At 45.4% G+C, this 21169-nt stretch overlaps 1 protein-coding gene across 1 annotated transcript in view; it reads left to right on the top strand.

Moving 5' to 3' along the window:
* The window catches only part of LOC143986882 (uncharacterized), a 137636-nt gene that overhangs the window by 51204 nt on the left and 65263 nt on the right, over nt 1-21169 (top strand). The window contains exon 17 of the mRNA XM_077485288.1: nt 14570-14583. Within this exon, the coding sequence (XP_077341414.1) occupies nt 14570-14583 (14 nt within the window). The remainder of the gene's footprint in view (nt 1-14569; nt 14584-21169) is intronic.

Here is a 21169-nt window from a genome sequence, read left to right on the forward strand (position 1 = left end):
TGACAGATCTACCCACAAGTCGGTATCACTCAATTCTGTGAGTGATTCTAATTTATTATCGCTGTTTCATAGCTGGTCTAAAACCACTTTTGATGTAAAGGGACAGTTTTGGTTGCTATGAACAATCTCCAGTTTCCAGGCAGAAAGAACAGTATATATAATATAAAACTACGTGCAGGGCACTGGACAGACCACTAGGGGCAAAAAGGATGTGAAATAATTTCATACAGCAATGTAATCTGTAAGATTACATTATACTGTATGTATAGTGTGTGTTTCACTTTTTGAATTTGGCGCTGTTCTCCGTCCCCGTGCGTCGCAACGCTCGCAGGGAATGGAGCCTGGCTCCGTGATGAATCGAGCGAAGGACGAGGCGCTCACAGTGCGGGGAGACATTGCAGGATCCAGGGGATAAGGTAAGCACACTCTTCCTGGATCCTGCGATGCGATCCCGGCTGAGCCACACTCAGAAATACCACCAGGGGTTTAACTGCTTGCCGCCCGCCGTCAAATGATGGCGGGGCGGTGCGACTCTCATTCTAGGATGACATCATACGACAGCGTCCCAGAACGGCATCGCCTGTGGGGGCACGCAGCCTGGCGATCGCAGCCACGCAACGTTGGTAGTAACCACGATGTCTGTAAAGAGCCGACTCTTTAACCATGTGATCGGCTGTGTCCAATCACAGCCGGTCACATGTAAACACGGAGATGCTGGTAATCAGCGCTCCTCGACTGACAGAGTGTGTGGCGAGGAGAGCTAATCTCCATGCAGGGGGACCTCTAGGAATGTAATCAGGGCACTGATCATCAGTAAATCGATGCAGTGGGATGCAGGGAACAATTACAGAGGAGACAATAGGGAGAAAGAGGTGTCAGGTAGCCGCTGGTGCAGTCGTTTTTCTTAAATTTAATGTTTAAAAACAATCTGTTCTGCATTCACTCACATATGTCACAGTGGGGGGCACGTCAGGCTGTGAAGTTTGATGCCAGCTTTCTCCTGATCCACACTGCTCTGTTCACTGAATCCTCTGGAGGAAGCCGGTGTAAGGATAAAGAGAGCCGCAGGAAACTCATGCGAACTGTCTGCCTCTGATGATGGAGGTGTGGTTAAGCCTCCAGAACGCTCTGATTGGTCACAGTGTCCCAGGCTGACTGTATCCTTATACCGGCTTCCTCCAGTGATTCAGTGATCAGAGCAGCGTGGATCAGGAGAACGCTGGCATCGGACTTCACAGACTGACATGCTTCCCGCTCAGACATGTGTGAGTGGATTATTTTAAACATTTAATTTATTAAAAACTACCAGCGGACATCAAAGTATTCCTATGGAAATACAGATGACAATGGATGATCATTCATTTGCATCCGTTTTCATCCGCTGCCGACAACATCCATTGTTTTGAGAGGATGAAAGCTCTATTTTTCATCCGGCAAAAAAACAGAACGGACGAAAAACGGATGTTAGCGGATAATATCGGCTTACATCTGATCCGCTGACATCCCTTCTTAAACCGTTTTAAAGCCCCCAGATTCCCCCCCATGTGAATGGGTATCGGGTACATCGTACCCCTACCCATTCAACCCACAAAGCAGTGAAAAGTTAAGAAAACAAGAGCCAGTTTTTGACAAGTCCTTTATTTTAAAAAAGCCCAGAGCCATCTTCTCTCTGCGCCATCTTCCTCCCGAGCTGTCTCCTTGTGCCGTCTTCTCCCCGAGCTGTCTTCTTCCTCACTCACTAAAAACAAAAAAGGCTGCTCTTCTCCAGAGGCTGTTTTCCTCCATTATGATGTACCCTGCTGCCTGGCACCTCTTATATAACCATGGAGCGTGGCCATCCAATGACATCACCTGGAGAGCCCGCCCCCTGATGATGGCTCTCCAGGTGACATCATGGCTATATAAGAGGTGCCAGACAGCGGGGGGGACAACACAACGGACGAAGAGTGGCCTTTTTATGTTTTTAGCGGGTAACCGGCGGCGGGAAAAGATGGCACTGGGAGAAGATGGCTTGGGTTTCTTTTTTAATAAAGGACATTTCACTCCTTTTTTTGGGGTGAATGGGTAGCCCCAGATAGGGGGTTGGATCTGGGGACCCCCTTGTTAAAGGGGGCTTCCAGATTCCGATAAGCTCCCTGCCTGCAGACCCTGACAACCACAGTCTAGGGTTGCTGGTGTTGTGGACATTTTTATTAATGTATGTTGTCAGATGTCCCCCAGTGTCAGTTTTGCTGTAATATGCTCATGCGAGCATGTTCTCACATATAGACGTTGGTGGAAGACCATTGGCTGTGGAAACCTTTCTGTGGACACGGCAGATCTGTTTGTTCTTTTAGGGATGTTCATTTATGCCTCACCAAAACACTGGCCACTTCATGTGGACTGCATTAATGCTCCTAGCAAATCTGCGTACATGGGAACAATAGCATAACCATACAAAAATGATGGCCCACTGTGCCATGATAGAGTACGGCTCACATCATTGGTAGCAGTGGGAATGTGCAAACGACCGTGTTAAGAGCCCTGTAAGTAGTGTTCAAATTGTGGGACACTTTTATGGCTCTGCACAGAACCATCTGCACACATCACTACTGGAATTCTATTTGAATATATGCATGTGTGTGATTGGTTCATTTGAAAGAATACAAGTGTCTGGCTGATTCTGAAGCCACCACCTTCTTTTGTTATTCATGTTTACTGTATAAATAAAAGCAGTAGAGCATTCTATTGCAGGGTTTTGCTAAGCTCAACGTGATACCAGCTTCTGTCTGTGTTACGCGCTTTTCTTGGCATTATACAAGAGAGTTATGATTGTGCTTATTAGCGCATGGAATTATTTGCTTATAGGCAAAGCTTTAATATTTCCACTACACTGGGAAGAGGCCCTTGCTCCATCAGCATGGGGCAAGTTGCTTTGAGGTGGGGTTGGGTATGGTTCGGGGGGGGGGGGGGGCACTCACTGGTCCCCTCCCTTTCCTAACCTGCCAGGCTTCATGCTCAGATAAGGGTCTGGTATGGATTTTAGGGGGATCCGACGCCATAATTTAGTTTTTTGTTTTACTCATTTTATTTATTTATTTTATTCATTTTTTATTTTTTTTATGAATAAAGAAATGATCTGGTAGGAGATCAGAGGACCCATTTACTAGTTACCTTGAGGGGGGAATTGTAAGACCCTCAGAGACAAAGCTGCCTGATGTGGGCGGAGTCCTGGTTTAGGGGAACCAATCAGCTCATGTCTAGTAATAATCTTTGTATTTCTATTTTAGTAGATGGACGGGAGATGAGGAAAACCTCAGAGGATTGTCTCACTTTGTCTCCAGACTGTAAAGTAGAAGATGAGGACATCACACAGTATAGTCCAGGAGAAAACCTGACTACCTCAAATGTCCATCCGGCACCACACAGTGTAGATGGACCATCGTATTCCTCTTATCCTGAGGAACCTCAGACTGTGAGGGACGGTGCCGTCCTTCCAACAGAGAAGAGCTTTTCCTGTACTGAGTGCGGGAAATTTTTTTCATGGAAGGCCCATCTTTACAGACATCAGAGATTGTACACGGGGGAGAAGCCACTTTCCTGTCCTGTGTGAGGGAATTGCTCCTCACTGAAGTCCTGTCTTCCTCTACATCGAGGATCCCACACAACCCTCGAGGTGTATTAGTGCCTTGAGTGCGGGAAATGTCTTCTATATGAATGTTGCTGGACATCACAGCTCTCATGTGGGGAAGAAGCACACCCTGATATACACCTCAGATATACTCCATGGCTGATCTTCATCATGGAAGAAACAGTTGATAAGGAGATCAGAGATCACCAAAGACATGGATGAAGTGTTGTATGGTGTTGGCTTTTCATTGGCTGAGTACATTTTGGGGTGTAGAGAGGTGAGTAGAGCCTTGAAATGAAGGACATCACCTTCAGAATATCTTTCTTGTCTGTGTGAGGTTTACTGATAATGATATAGCGGGTTACAGAGCTAGAAGCTGTGAGATCGGATATATCTATCGGCAAACTTTACACAGACAAGACAGAAATTGTGAAGTTGATGTCCTTCATTTCAAGGCTCTACTTACCAGTGGTAACCCCGAAGCGCATCTCTCTGTCTTCAGTCCATCCTTCTCCCATCCCCCATTAGGAGGGAAGGAGAAGCCGGAGATGTACTAGGTGAGAACTTCTTTCCTTTGCTCCTGTGTGGGTTTGGGTGGCTTGGCGGAGTGCGGCATAAGAGGGAACACCGCTTGTCTTTATATTTCTACATATCTCGTCTGGGTAGAGGTTTGATTTTGTGTAAATCGTTTCTGTTTTCACTTTAAAGGGAGATATTATGTGTGGTTTGATAAAGTGATTGGCTCAATGGTTACCACTTCACTTACATGTTTAATTTTTAAATAATAAATTAACAAATATGACAAACATTCATTCATCCATGTCACATGTTGGTCTTATTTTATTTCATACAGTGATTTCCTATAATCATTGGGTCCATTTAGTGGTCATAATACGGTATTGAACTATTTTTCCTGATTGAGGTGCTACAGAACTAATACCTCATTATGGCCACTATTTGTGTTTATTAAAATACGGCAAGAATTTGTCATGGCTGGACACATGTTTGTCACACTCACCTAACATATTATTTTGCATAGACCCCTTAGTTAACTATGTCAGGGAGGTTCATACAAATACCTGAGATCATACTCATGCATTTATGAGTACAGTAGACATTGAAGGACATAAATTAAATAAAACCACAGGATTAAACCAATCATTGATTTAAAACAAAAATACCTAATTTGGCCTTTAGATGGCGCTAAGTATCATAGCAATTAGCACCATCTAGTGTCCAAATGCAACTTTTTCCATTTTAAATCAATGAAAGATATTCAACCACCTCAGCAAACAGCCTAATAACATTCTTTGTTTCCCCATTCACACAGAAGGAATGTATATGAATCGTCACTGAGCAAATTGCTATGCAAATGTTTTTTTTTTATGAATAGACCCCTAAATATCAGGAGATGTTTATATAAAGATGGGAAGTATGTAGCAGATAAATGAATAGACCTGAAAGCAATGTTATTACCAGGCTGCAGCTAGGGGGAGCTCTAATGTCTAGAGTGTGACCACAGCAGAGTGATCCCATCTAGCTCACATTAACCCTTTCACTGCCAGAGCAATTGTATTATTTTTGCAAACATGTTAAAATGCAGATTTTGGGCCTGGAGATTAGATAAAACCCTTAAACATATATTTTCTGAAATCAGAGGCCCTGGAGAATAAAATTGGGGGTAATTGTTAAGGTGTTCCTTGTACAGAAATGTCACCTTCATATCCGGGCTTATTTTTTAATTTCCCCATTTTCTATGGTGTGATTTTTTTTTTCTACAATACTTTGTTATAATAATGTAACATATTATTGTTGTGCATATTATTGTACACAAATAACTACTCCACGTTCCAAGACAAGTCATTTTCCTGACCAATTGGATTTCTTCCTTTACTATTTTATTGATTTCTACTCTTGTTAAAATTAAAATTATAATAAACAAAATATATTAAATGAAAAAAATTGTGTTGTGCAATGATGATAAACTTCAGTATCCAGAAACGTCTGGTAGGTGACACTTCCATATACAGCCCAAGGAACCCCTAGAATCATTTGGAGGAACCCTGGGTGAGAACGGCTGGATTAGGCAGTCATATATTATTATTATACAGGATTTATATAGCGCCAAAAGTTTGTGCAGCATTTTACAACATGAGGGCAGACAGTACATTTACAATACAATTTAATTCAGGAGGAATCAGAAGGCCCTCATCATTAGAGGCTACAATCTAGAAGGGAAGGTCAAGTGATACAAAAAGGTGATAACTGTGGGGGATGAGCTGAAGTAGAAAAGATGTAGCTGGATAGCCGCACTCCGAATTTTTCAACTTTATTTCAAAAATGTAATTACAATCATAGCATCTAGGCTGGTAAACAGACTAACTGCACAGCCGCTGACATGTTTCACACCGAACACGGTGCTTAGTCATAGCTGTGGGGGGTGAGCTGATGGAGAAAATAAATGTACAGTTGTTAGGTGAAAGCAGGATGGGGGGGGGGGGGTGGTGACACAAGCACTAAGTGGTGTATATATAAGGGAGTGGAGAGATTTCTTCTTCACACTTATTAATGGACTTTGAGGAATGTTTGGAATGTGATGTTTGCACATCTTTTCACTTTTTTTTACTGTTTGTATATTTTCATCATGGCACCAATGTGAATGGAGAGGTGTTGTTGTGGTTATTACACTCATTTTTATACTATTGTACTTATAACTTGTACTTATAACAAAGTATTGTAGAAAAGATCACACCATGGAAAATGAGGAAAGTAGAAAATAAACCCGTATATGAAGGTGACATTTGTGTACAAGGAACACCTTAAAAATGACCACCATTTTACTCTCCATGGCTTCTGCTTTCAGAAAACATATGTTTGGGGGTTTTATCTAATCTTCAGGCCCAAAATCTGCATTTTGCCATGTGTGCAAAAATAATGCAAAACCAGCTCCGGCAGTGAAAGGGTTAATGAGAGCTAGATGGGATCACTCTGCTGTGGTCACACTCTAAACCTTTGAGCTCCCCCTAGCTGCAGGCTGGCAATAACATTGCTAGGAGGTCTATTCATTTATGTGCTACATACTTCCCATCTTTATATAAACATCTGACATTTTGGGATCTATTCATCAAAAAGATTGGCATAGCAATCTGTGTGGTGAAAATGTACATTCCTTCTGTGTGAATGGGGGGAGTGAAGGAATTAAGGGATCTGCTGAGGTGGTTAAAATTTTTCCCATCAAATGAATGTAGCACTGACCCCTGAAGGAGCTGCTGGTTTTTATTGGGCTTACCGTTACCTCACCTGTACCACTGTGTCCGTCTTAGGTGTCCCTTTGTGGAATGGAATAAAGAATGTTAGCTCCGACACTTAGGCCGCGTACACACGGGCGGACTGTCTGACGGACTTGGACTTGTTTCAGCGGACAATCCGCTCGTGTGTGGGCTTCAGCTGACTTTTTCAGCGGACAGTCTGGCGGACTAAGTCTTTCGGAATTTCCGTAATATTGTCCGTCCAAACTTGGTTTCAGCGGACAGTCCGCTCCTGAGTAGGCAAGTTGGACGGACTAAGTATGGCGCATGCTCAGAAAGGATTTACACGGCCGAAGGTTGCATTGCAGTGTATTGGACGTCGTATTTCTAGTCCCGTCGTACGTGCTGTACACGTCATCGCGCAAGCTTTCAGCGGACTGTCTGTTCGTCGTGTGTGGTCAAGTCCGTTCATTCAAAAGTAGGACGGACTGTCTGTCGGATTGTCTGACGGACTTAGTTGGACGGATAGTCCGCCCGTGTGTACGCGGCCTTAGTCCTTTTTCCAAAGATTTATTTTTCAAGAAACATGAAGTTGTGCAATAGAGGGATAGAGGGTTAAGGGAAGTTCAGGTACCTTGTAATTGCGGGTTAGAGGTATTCACTTGATCCAGAGGACAAACAGCTTCCACAGACTGGATCCAGCAATCACCAGATAGGCCTCTCTCACCGACCTAGCAGCTGGTGGGATGCACAGACTTGTCAATTCAACAAAATTGTTGTGCAATTTTCTGCCACAGGAAAGCACAACTAGGAACTTGTTGAGAAACTAAAGAGTTGTCACACTGTACCAGTTTCAGCCGATCCAGCGATACTGTGTGATAGGTGACCCGGGATGCGTCCTCCAGGCCCTTCCAGAGACCAGCCTTGTTGCTCGGTCCTCTCCTGAAAAAGTCCTCCCCTGGATTCTCCAGTCGCTTAGCTTCTCCCCACAGGCAAGACAGCACAGGACGACCCCTGGATCGGTAGGCCCCAAGACTTTTGGGCTTACCCTCTCAGTTACAAAGCCTCGGGCCAGCCGGCCCCGAAGCATCATAAAAACAGGCAGTACACACCTCAGGCCAGGAGGGCCATGAGGTTGGGATGACGAACCCCAAAAATTTGGCGCCTGTACCTTAAAAGGGGTTGTAAAGGTAAATTTTTTATTTTCTACATAGGTTCCTTTAAGCTAGTGCATTGTTGGTTCACTTACCTTTTCCTTTGATTTCCCTTCTAAATGTTTTTTTGCTTCGTCTGAATATCTCACTTCCTGTTTTTCCTCAGTAAACTTCTCACCATCATCCGAGCTGGTGGTTAGTCAGCCAGAACAGCTTACTGAACAGCTTACTGAGGAGGAACAGGAAGTGAGAAATTCAGACAAAGAAAACAAAGAAAAAAAAACATTTAGAAGGGAAATCGAAGGAAAAGATAAGTGAACCAACAATGCAATAGCTTAAAGGAACCTATGTAGAAAATAAAAAATGTACCTTTACAACCCCTTTAAGTACCCTTACCCAGAATGCACAGCAGGTGAACCACTCCCACTGGGCTATTTCTGAGTAAAGGGGTACCCAATGCATTCAGTCTGTTGCATTTTCAACACTTACAGGTGGTGACAGCGACACCCACAGCCAAGTGGAAACTAGCACAACCCAGCTGAACTGGTACAGAAACCAGAACTTTGATATAATTAGTCTGAGCCAAACTGCAGCTTCAGACAACTTAAATTTACAAAAATACACTAGTATTGGTATTAAAAATACCAGCGCTACATACTCCCCCCTCTGCATTAGACAATGTCCCCATCATCTGGAAAAAAAAATAAAGACTCTCAGTCCTGAGAGTCTAGTACCTGAACTCCAAAATTTTGGATAGGAAGAGGAAAAGGTAAGTCGACAAAACATAATATAATTAACAGTTTCACACATAGAACGGTTACAGCAACATAACTCCCCACACCTAACTATCTATCTAGGCCACCCACTCTCCAGCAGCTTGATAGTAGATCCAGTTGAATCCTGAAACAAAACACACAGAAAAAAACAAGAATGTACAAATCAGTATACACAATAAGAAGCAAAGCCCCATTTCCGTGGAAATTATACTTTATTTCGCCTGCTTTGTCTGTAGAGACTAAGTGCAAAAGTCCAACCTCTGTTGTGCAAACTTCCACCATCTAGTGGCAGAAACATTATTACACAAGTCCTTTTATGCAAGTACTGTGGCTGGTAGATAATCTTGACCCGAAGCTTTTCTCTGTGAGCTAACACTACCTAGCTATACTCCTCACAGTTCTTGCATTTTAAGAGATTGTTCTTTCCAGAACTGACACCAATATCGATCACCAATAAAAGCGGGGATCAGGCAAAGTTACAGCTTTCCCTTTAGCATCCACAGTTGTAATAAAGTACACAATGTTATCTTTACCCGGCCGGCAAATGATTACTGCATAGATGTGTCTCCCGTAACTCCAATGTAGAAGACAGCCAGTAAACCAATCATCCATGCTGGGAGAACGCCCTGGCTTTCTGAAGGGCTTTGGCACTTTTAAATAATCCCAAACATCATCAGGGTACCAATTTTCTCTGTTCCTCTCGATCTCCTGCATAACTTCTTTGGGGACGTAAGGAAATTCCAGCCCATACTCCATGGCCACCCGTTTGTTTAGTAACCGTTGTGATCAGGCGAGTCTCGGCAGAGATCAGGCACTTCCCAATCCAGGGGGCACACATGAAATCGGTGACTTTTGCACCATAGCATACATTTTTTCAATTGAAAAAGCCCATGGCATGCAAAACACACCCAAAAAACTTCCACCCGGTGCATAAAAAAAGTGCGCACACATAAAGAGTGACACACTAAAAAGTGCAGATGGGTGTCTGATGTCCTCCCTAGGAAGGACCATACCCTGATCCCCCGGGGCGTTAGGCTCCAGACAGGGACTGAGGTACCAGACTCATCAGTGGTCATCCAGCCGAAGCCGGACGACCTCCTTTCCCCGGAAGGTCTGCCGAAACAGAACCTCCTAGGTACTAGGTACTATGGGGCTTCCCCGAAGGGAGACCCCCCAATAGAGGGCGGACCAAGCCAAAAGGCATATGTCCACCCTCCCACAAGACTTTCAGGATAGGTCCGAGGACCGACAGCCTACTCATCAAAACATGAAGTGACAAACGTGACTCACACAACACAAATAAAATAAATAAAAAGTTAGGAAAGGGATAGTGGAGAGGAGAGTGAAAGTGTGACCATTGTGTAATACAATGGCCACCATAGCATAAATGGGTAACTTCTTTGGCCCGAATAAACTAGCATCCTTGGGCAAAGTCTCGCTGACAGTGACCGGGGTTTCCGCCTGAGGCAATGTACTCCCCGAATTTATGGCTAGCCAGCCAGATACATCACAGGTTGAGGCAACATCATCAGCATTTGCCCACAGCATCTCCTGGGACATAGTCTCAAAAAGGTCATCATCTCCCGATATATCAGAGAGAGAGTCTATCTCAGAGTCCCGTAACTCCTCTGTGGGTACATATTTACATATAGTCCCTCTATGTACCTTTTCTCCAGAGTTCTCACCCGGTCCGGTCTTAAAAATACCAGTGTTACATGAAAAATGTAAAATTTTTTCATTAGATGGAGATAACTTCTATGATAGTGATGGCCGAACGGTTCGCGGCGAATTTCGGCTGTTCGTGATTCGCCCGATCGGCGGACTATTGCCGCCGTTCGCCCGGCGGACTTCCGTGTTTACTGTGTAAAAGAACTTTGACCTATGATGACACATCCATCATGGGGTACAGGACAGCCAATTGAGACATTACAGCACATGGACACTTGGACATTCCCCCTAACTTATAAATACACCCGATCCGGCGGCCATTTTACATTCTTTCTTCTGTCACTATAGGGAGAGGTTGCTGTGTGGAGCAGGGAGAGATTGCAGTGACCCAAATCGCTAGCTATTTGGTACACAAAAGTTCTTTTCAGGACTGGTATAGGTGTTAGGTGTATATAGGTTTGCTGTGCTACTGATTGTTGCAGCAGCCTGAGCGTCTTTGTCAGTTTAGAAAAAGGGACAGGACGGTGTGTCTGCTGTAGGGACAGTCAGTTTAGTCATTAGCTGTTACTATCAGGTCCACAAAAGTGATATTCCAGTTATTGTTCCAGTAGCCTCTGTTTTGTCAGTTTATATAGGGACAGGCAGGAAGCAGTGTGTGAGGCAGTGAGGGTCAGTTTAATCAGTAGCTGTTACTATATTAGGTCCACAAAGGTTCTTTTCAGGACTGGTATCAGTGGTATGGTAATAGGCTTGTACACGTATAATATTCTTTCTTCCAAATATAGAAAGAATATTATACTTGACTGCTGCCCTTCTGCTGCAGTCTGCTAATCATTCACAACCTACTTGTTCCACAAAGGTCCTTTATAAGGACTGGTAATAACCTGGTGTAGGGTGCTATAGTACATAGGGTTGAGTGAGGTACAGTCTGCTATTCTATAAGGACTGGTATAGGTCCACAATACATAGGGTTGAGGTGCACTACTGCTGACCGCTGCCCTATACTGCAGCAGTCCTTCATCGGTATAGGGACTGACGTACAGTCTGCTAATCAGTCACAACCTACTTGTTCCACAAAGGTCCTTATAAGGACTGGTAAGTTATAGGGTACTACAGTACATAGGGTTGAGTGAGGTACAGTCTGCCATTCTATAAGGACTGGTATAGGTCCACAATACATAGGGTTGAGGTGCACTACTGCTGACCGCTGCCCTATACTGCAGCAGTCCTTCATCGGTATAGGGACTGAGAGTTTTGTCACAGGGTCATTTAAAAAATGACAGGCAGAGGAAGAAGCAGGCCCTTCCGCAGGGGTGGTAGGGGTAGGGCAGGAGCAACAGGCTTGAGCCAAAGTGGGAAGTTGCAGAAGGTGCGTTCAATTACTTTAAAGGACGCACCAGACTTGGTTGAGTGGCTCACTCAGCCTTACTCTTCTGCACCCTCCTCATCCTCTTGATCTGCACCCTCTTCTTCACTCTCTGCTATGTGCACCCCCAAAGACACTACCACCAACAACACCACCACACCCACATACCTTCCGCTTGAGTCACAGGAATTATTTTCTGATCCATATCAAGACATTTCTGATGCGCAGCCACTCTTGGTATTGGATCAGGAAGAGGAGGTAGCAACAACCGCCACTCAGCAGTCTGACGACAGTACCCAGATTAGCCCAAGGAGGAGGTTGGTCCCTGGTGTTGCTGCCTACTCCGAGATCTCTACTTATAGCGGTGGGGAAGGTGACGTTGATGATGACGTGTCTACTGATGTCACATGGGTGCCCACAAGAGAGGAAGAGGAGGGGAGTTCAGAGGGAGATATGGACCAGCAGATAGGGAGGAGAAGCAGGAATAACTTACTTTGCACAGGAGGGACAAAGCAGACTGCAAATGTATCAGGAGCGAGTCATCGACCATGTACGGTCACATCTGGCGCTCCCAGGACACCGGCACATGGCTCCGCAGTGTGGGCTTTTTTTAACGTGTCCACTGCTGACAATAGCGTTGCCATCTGCAATCTTTGCAGTCAACGCATTAGTCGCGGTAAGCCCAACACTCAGCTAGGGACGACCGCCTTAAGAAGGCACATGAGCAGCCATCACCGAGCCGAGTGGGAGCAACGGAACACACAAAGCTACACTCCAGGCTCTCACCGTCCAGCCTCGTCTTCTACTTCTCCTTCTCCTCTCTCCTCACAATTGTCCTCCACTCCACCTTCCATTACGCCAAGCTCACGTTTTTCTGCAAAAAGGCAGGCTTCCGTGGGCCTAATGTTCGAGAGTAAAAAAATGATGACGCCGGATAACCCTCTTGCCCAACGGTTGACGGCTGGCTTGTCAGAACTCATAGCCCGCCAACTACTGCCATATAAACTGGTGGACTCGGAGGCCTTTCGCAAATTTGTGGCCATTGGAACACCACAATGGAAGGTCCCAGGAAGGAAGTATTTCTCACAGAAGGGCATCCCAGAGCTATATGGCCATGTTCAGCGGCAAGTGAATGTATCTCTGGCACACAGTGTCTGTGCCAAGATACATCTGACCACAGACACGTGGTCTAGCAAACACGGGCAGGGAAGGTATATCACTTTTACTGCCCACTGGGTGAACCTTCTGATGGCCGTCAAGCATGTAACCTGTGGCACCCGTGTAGATTTGGTTTTACCACCACGGATTGCATGCAGGCCTGACTCTTCTTCTCCTCCTCCTCCTCCTACTCCATCCTCCTCCCTCTCCTCCTCAGCTCACTCCTCCTTTTCCGCTGCTAGCGTCTCTTCCGCTGCGCCGCCCAAGCTCCCCAGAACCTATTCGACATGCCAGGTGAGACGTTGCCATGCCGTGCTGCGTCTGTTGTGCCTGGAAGCCAAGAGCCACACTGGCCCGGCACTCCTTTCAGCTTTGCGTTCACAGGCAGATCAGTGGCTAACACGGCTCAATTTGACAGTTGGTAAAGTGGTGTGTGACAATGGTGCCAATCTGCTTAGCGCATTGAAACAGGGCAAAATCACGCACGTGCCATGCATGGCACACGTCTTAAACTTGGCCGTGCAGCGATTCCTTGTCAAATACCCTGGGGTCCAGGACATCTTGCGGCAGGCAAGGAAAATCTCGGCCCATTTCAGAAGATCTTACACGGCCATGGCTCGCCTTGCTGACATTCAGCGGCGACACAATCTGCCGGTCAGACGTCTTATTTGCGATTGCCCGACGCGATGGAACTCAACCTTCTATATGCTTGATAGGCAGCTCCAGCAGAAACGTGCAGTTAACGTCTACCTGTATGAACTCTGCGGCAGCACAGGTTCTGGGGAGCTGGGTTTTTTTTCACCGCGCCAGTGGCTGTTCATGCGCGACGCATGCAGACTGCTGCGCCCATTTGAGAAGATCACCAAACTGGTCAGTCGCAGCCATGGCGCCATCAGTGACATGGTACCTTATGCCTTCTTTATGGAGCGTGCATTGCGTCGTGTCATTGATCAAGCTGTGGAGGAGCAGGAGCGGGAAGATGAGGAAGTCGCAATGCTGGATGAATTTCCAGGGGGGGCTACTCTATCTGAGACAAGTCAACAACAGGAGTCTGAAGAGGAGGATGGTGCCGGGGCGCATGAGGAGGAGCAAGAAGAGCATGCGTTAAACCTTTCTGGGACCCCTGTTGTTGTGCGTGGATGGGGAGAGGAGAATGAAGAGGACGACATTATCCTGGATGATGAGCAGGAGCCAGGCCACCACACCGCTTCCACTTTAGTGCAAATGGGGGCCTTCATGCTCCAGTGTTTTAACAGGGACCCCCGTATAAAAAGCATAAGGGTCAAGGACCAGTACTGGGTGGCAACGTACTTAGACCCCCGGTACAAACACAAAATGGCGGAAATGTTACCGCCGTCACAGAGGGCTGGCAGAATGAAGCACTTCCAGGCCTTGCTTCGAGAAATGCTGCATTCTGCCTTTGCGTGCGCTGGCAGAGGAGAAATTCCCACTCCCAGAGAAGGAGTTGCGGGTACCAATCCAACAGCGCCTACAAGAAGAGGCCGGTTTGAAGATGTGTTGGTGACTTCGGAAATTAGGTCATTCTTTCAGCCGACCCATCGACAGGTGTCATCCGGATCCAGCATCAGGGAATGCCTAGACCGTCAGATGTCCGACTACATCGGGTTAACGGCCGATGTGGACGCTCTGAGGAGTGATGAACCCCTGGACTATTGGGTGGGCAGGCTTGACCTCTGGCCAGAGCTTGCCCAATTTGCAATCGAACTGTTGGCTTGCCCCTCATCCAGTGTCCTGTCCGAAAGGACGTTCAGCGCAGCAGGGGGGATCGTGACCGATAAGCGTACTCGCCTAGCTCACGACAGTGTTAACTACCTCACATTACTAAAAATGAATGAGGCATGGATCTTGGAGGAATTCAACACATGTGACCAGTAGACCATGTATATGTCTATAAACAATTTTTTTAATCGAGCACAGAGACCTTCTTTCTTCATTTGGCTCACTTCCTTGTCCAAAAAAAGCACACCGTACTATATGCCCGTACCCTCCTCTTTGAAGAGGTTGAGCGGTGTCATATTTCTACTGGGGCTGCTTATTATGAGGGGCTGCCACCATCCCTGTACTGTGCTGACTTCCTCCTGGGGCTGTACCTCTGCTGTGCATATTATGAGGGGCTCCCACCATCCCTGTGCTATGCTCGTTATGAGGGGCTCCCACCATCCCTGTGCTGTGCTGACTTCCTCCTGGGGCTGCTTATTATGGGGGGCTCCCACCATCCCTGTGCTGACTTCCTCCTGGGGCTGCTTATTATGAGGGGCTCCCACCATCCCTGTGCTATGCTGACATCCTCCTGGGGCTGCTTATTATGAGGGGCTCCCACCATCCCTGTGCTATGCTGACATCCTCCTGGGGCTGCTTATTATGAGGGGCTCCCACCATCCCTGTGCTATGCTCATTATGAGGGGCTCCCACCATCCCTGTGCTATGCTCATTATGAGGGGCTCCCACCATCCCTGTGCTATGCTGACTTCCTCCTGGGGCTGCTTACGGTGCTGCTGTCGGTGCTTTATGTCACGCTGCTGATGTCAGTGCTCTCTATCACGGTGCTGCTGTCAGTGCTGTATTTCACGGTGCTGGTGTTAGTGCTTTATGTCACGCTGCTGATGTCAGTGCTCTCTATCACGGTGCTGCTGTCAGTGCTGTATATCACGGTGCTGGTGTTAGTGCTTTATGTCACGCTGCTGATGTCAGTGCTCTCTATGACGGTGTTGTTGTCAGATGACTCTATCACGGTGCAGGTGTCATTGCTGTATGTCATGCTGCTGATGTCAGTGCTCTCTATTACGGTGCTGTTGTCAGATCACTCTATCATGGTGCAGGTGTCATTGCTGTATGTCACGCTGCTGATGTCAGTGCTCTCTATCACGGTGCTGCTGTCAGTGCTGTATATCACGGTGCTGGTGTTAGTGCTTTATGTCACGCTGCTGATGTCAGTGCTCTCTATCACGATGCTGCTGTCAGTGCTGTATATCACAGTGCTGGTGTTAGTGCTTTATGTCACGCTGTTGATGTCAGTGCTCTCTATCACGGTGCTGCTGTCAGTGCTGTATATCACGGTGCTGGTGTTAGTGCTTTATGTCACGCTGCTGATGTCAGTGCTCTCTATCACGGTGCTGGTGTCAGATGACTCTGTCACGGTGCAGGTGTCATTGCTGTATGTCACGCTGCTGGTGATTATCTCCTGCACCCTCTTCTTTGCCTACCCTGACCTTCCCTCTCCTCCATTGCCTTCATGCGCTCCACAGTCCTGAATTGTCACAACAATTTCCCATATAAAAAAAAGAATGCTTGTAGTTGTCGATCCCTGATTCACCTCATACATGTGTTATGTCATTGGCCATGTGGTGGGACTATGTTTGCACAGCTAGTAATTATTTTGTGGCTGCAAATTTGACCTGTAGGTTTGCAAAGTTCGCCTCCCATTGAAGTCAATGGGGCCCGCCGCGAACGTTCCGGTTCGCGAACTATCGGCCGCGTTCGCGAAACGTCCCGTCGGAAGTTCGTCCATCACTATTTTATGATACTTAGTGCCATCTAATAGCCAAATGCTAATTTTCAGGCTTAAATCAATGGTTGGTTAAATATAGTTGCTTTGATTAACTTACAGTGCTTTGAAAAATTATTCATACCCCTTGAAATGTTCCACATTTTGTCATGTTACAACCAAAAATGTAAATGTATTTTATTGGGATTTTATGTGATAGACCAACACAAAGTGGCACATAATTGTCAAGTGGAAGGAAAATGATAAATGTTTTTTTTAAATGTTTTACAAATAAATATGTAAAAAGTGTGGGGGACATTTGTATTCAGCCCCCCTGAGTCAAAACTTTGTAGAACCCCCTTTTGCTGCAATTACAACTGCAAGTCTTTTTGAAGATGTCTCTACTAGGGATGAGCCGAACACCCCTCAGTTCAGTTAGAATCCAGAACATGCGAACAGGCAAAAAATTTGGACGAACACCGTTAAAGTCTATGGGACACAAACATGAATAATCAAAAGTGCTTATTTTAAAGGCTTATATGCCAGTTATTGTCATAAAAAGTGTTTAGGGACCTGGGTCCTGCCCCAGGGGACATGTATCACTGCAAAAAAAAGTTTTAAAAATGTCAGTTTTTTCGGGGGGCAGTGATTTTAATAATGCTTAAAGTGAAACAATAAAAAGTGAAATATTCCTTTAAATTTCGTACCTGGGGGTGTCTATAGTATGCCTGTAAAGTGGTACATGTTTCCCGTGTTTAGAACAGTCCCTGCACAAAATGACATTTCTAAAGGAAAAAAAGTCATTTAATACTACTCGCAGCTATAATGAATTGTCGGTCCCGGCAATACAAAAGAAGTCTTTGAAAAAAAACGGCATGGGATCCACCCAGACCCTTTGGGTCTGGTATGAATATTAACCAAAATTAAAAAAAAAATGTGTGGGGGTCCCCCCAAATTGCATACCAGGCCCTTCAGGTCTGGTATGGATATTAAGGGGAACCCCGTGCCAAAATGTAAAAAAAAATGGCGTGGGGGGTCCCCTCAAAATCCATACTAGACCTAAATTGAAGGAGAACCCCATGCCAAAATAAAAAAAATGGCGTGGGGGCCCCCAAAAATCCATACCAGACCCTCATCCAAGCACGCAACCTGTCAGGCTGCAGGAAAAGAGGGGGGATGAGAGAGCGCCCCCCCTGAACCATACCAGGCCACATGCCCTCAACATGGGGAGGGTGCTTTGGGGTAGCCCCCTAAAGCACCTTGTCCCCAAGTTGATGGGGACAAGGGCCTCATCCCCACAACCCTTGCCCGGTGGTTGTGGGGGTCTGCGGGCGGTGGGCTTATCAAAATCTGGAAGCCCTTTTTAACAAGGGGACTCCCAGATCCTGGCCTCCCTCCCGTGTGAAATGGTAACAGGGTACAAATGTACCCCTACCATTTCACAAAAAAGTTTCAAAATGGTAATAATGGCAAGACACGGCTTGGAACAAGTCCTTTATTAAAAAATAAAAAAAAGATGTCCCACAAAGTCTTCTTCTTCTCTTGCTCCGCCGACAGACCGGAAAAAAAAAAACGTGACTGACCCGCCTCCACCGGAGGCTTCCGCCGTATGATGCGTCTTCGCTTTGACGGTTATTTTATAACCGAGGGAGGGGCCACACCATGATGTTCCCAGATGACCCCGCCCTTCTGACGCACAGGAAATCCCTATGGCTTTCCTGGGGTGTCAGACGGGGCGGGGCCATCTGTTTATGCAGTTCTAAATTACTTTTTTTCCTTTAGAAATGTCATTTTGTGCAGGGACTGTTCTAAATATGGGAAAAATTTGCCACTTTCCAGGCATACTATAGACACCTCCCAGGTACGAAATTTAAAGGAATATTTCACTTTTATTGTTTCACGTTAAGCATTATTAAAATCACTGCTCCCGAAAAAACGACCATTTCTAAAACTTTTTTTTGCATTGATACATGTCCCCTGGGGCAGGACCCAAACACTTTTTATAACAATACCATGCATTATAGCCTTTAAAATTAGCACTTTTGATTTCTCCCATAGACTTTTAAAGGGTGTTCTGTGGCTTTCGAATTTGCCGTGAACACCCCAAATTGTTTGCTACTAGGCAAACAACTGAACTGATGTTCGAGTCGAACTTACGTTCAACTCAAACATCGGGCTCATCCCTTGTCTCTACCAGCTTTGCACATCTAGAGATTGCTATTTTTGCCCATTTTTCTTTGCAAAATATTTCAAGCTCTGTCAGATTGGATGCAGAGCGTCTGTGATCAGCAATTTTCAAGACTTGCCATAGAGTCTCAATTGGATTTAGGTCTGGACTTTGACTGGGCCATTCTAATATGCTTTGATCTAAACCATTCCATTGTAACTCTGGCTGTATGTTTAGGGTCGCTTTAAGGTGAACCTACGCCCCAGTCTCAAGTCTTTTGCAGACTAACAGGTTTTCTTCTAAGATTGCCCTGTATTTGGCTCCATCTATCTTCCCATCAACTCTGACCAGCTTCCCTGGTGAAGAAAAGCATCCCCACCACATGATGCTGCCACTGCCATGTTTCACGGTGAGGAGGTTCAGGGAGATGTGCAGTGTTAGTTTTTTGCCACACATAGCATTTTGCTTTTAGGCCAAAAAGTTCAATTTCGGTCTCGTGATCAGAGCACCTTTTTCCACATATTTGCTGGGTCCCCTCGCATGGCTTCTCACAAACTGCAAACGGGACTTCTTATGACTTTCTTTCAACAATGGCTTTCTTCTTACCACTCTTCCATAAAGGGCAGATTTGTGGAGAGCACGACTAATAGCTGTCCTCTGTACAGATTCTCCCACCTGAGCTGTGGATCTCTGCAGCTCCTCCAGAGTTACCATGGGCCTCTTGGCTGCTTCTCTGGTGACTGCTTTCCTTGCCCGGCCTGTCAGTTTAGATGGACGGCCATATCATGGTAGGTTTGCAGTTGTGCCATACTCTTTCCATTTGCGGAAGATGAATTAAACAGTGCTCCGTGAGGTGTTTAAAGATTGGGATATTTTTGTATAACCTAACCCTGCTTTAAACTTCTCCACAACTTGTGTGCTCCTTGGCCTTCATGATGCTGTTTGTTCACTAAGGTTCTCTAACAAACCTCTGGGGGTTTCACAGAACAGCTGTATTTATAATGAGATTAAATTACACACAGGTAGACTATATTTACTAATTAAGTGACTTCTGAAGGCAATTGGTTCCAAAAGATTTTAGTTAGGGGTATCGGAGTAAAGGGGGCTGAATATAAATGTCCTCCGCACTTTTCATATATTTATTTGTAAAAAATGTTAAAGACCATTTATCATTTTCCTTCCACTTCACAATTATTTGCCACTTTGTGTTGGTCTAGCACATAAAATCCCAAATAAAATAAATGTAGAAAATTTCCAGGGGTATGAATACTTTTTCAAGGCACTGTATATCCTTCAGTGTGTACCTTCTTAGCCCCTGTACACACGGTCAGAGATTTCGACATCCGAATCCGTCGGATTTTGTCCGTTGGATCTTGTCCGAAACTGTTGCATACACACGGTCGGACTAAGTTGTCTAAAAATCCGATCATTCAGAACGTGATGACGTAATTTCGTTACGATGGGACTATGTTCCGGCTAGTAGCCAATAGCTTTGATGTAGGAATTTGATCTGAGCATGCGTGGCACTTGGTCCGATCAAAATTCTCTACACATGATCGGAGTATGTCCGATCGAACCAGTTGGTCGGGAAATATTTCCAGCATGTTGGAAAATTGGGTCCGACGGATATTCCGACGTAATCAGTCCGATGCATATCACACACAGTCGGATTATCCGACGACACGGTCCGATAGGACACATTCCGACGGATTCTCCGACCGTGTGTACAAGGGCTTAAAAGGTACAGGGGCACACTGAACACCCAGCACGTTGCACAATGGCTGCAAAGGTGTGAATGCGTTGCCTGACTAATATAACAGTAAAACAAAAAAAGTGTCCGCTGCCCCCACCTACAGTATAACTGGCCATTACAGCAAGCAGCATTGGAAGGCAACATATGATACAAACAAGGCCAAGGAAAAATCCAAGCTTACTCACTGACCAGCCTGCTTACAACCGAATCAACCTAACAGTATGCGTTAAAACAAGGGTTTAGTCTGCACATAATTGCAAATAAATGCGTACAGCGAGGGGAAAAAAGTATTTGATCCCCTGCTGATTTTGTACGTTTACCCACCGACAAAAAAATTATCAGTCTATAATTTTAATGGTGGGTTTATTTTACCAGTGCGAGACAGAAAAACAACAAAAATATCCAGAAAAACGCATTTCAAAAACGTTATAAATTGATTTGCATTTTAATGAGTGGAATAAGTATTTAGAAAGGAGAAAAACTGCGCTAAGAAAAAAACATAAAAAGAAACAATAATAGATTTTGGATGGACCAGTCCAAAAAGCAGCGATTAAATGTGAGATTTAGCACAAACGTAATAGGAAGGAGAATAATTGCGCTTATTACAGTCCATATATCCAATTGCAGGGAATAACAGTTCCAATGTTTGTATGTGGTTTAAAAATTTCAAAGAAAGGCAACACCCTGATGCTATCACAGATAAATGTCCCACCACCTCATAGAAAATACGCTTACCATATAGTAAGAAAATTAGGGCTTTAACC

Source organism: Lithobates pipiens, unplaced genomic scaffold (assembly GCF_037356315.1).
Source record: "Lithobates pipiens isolate NorthernLeopardFrog02 unplaced genomic scaffold, aLitPip1_a1.2 Scaffold_18, whole genome shotgun sequence".
In the NCBI taxonomy this organism is placed as follows: Eukaryota; Metazoa; Chordata; class Amphibia; order Anura; family Ranidae; genus Lithobates; species Lithobates pipiens.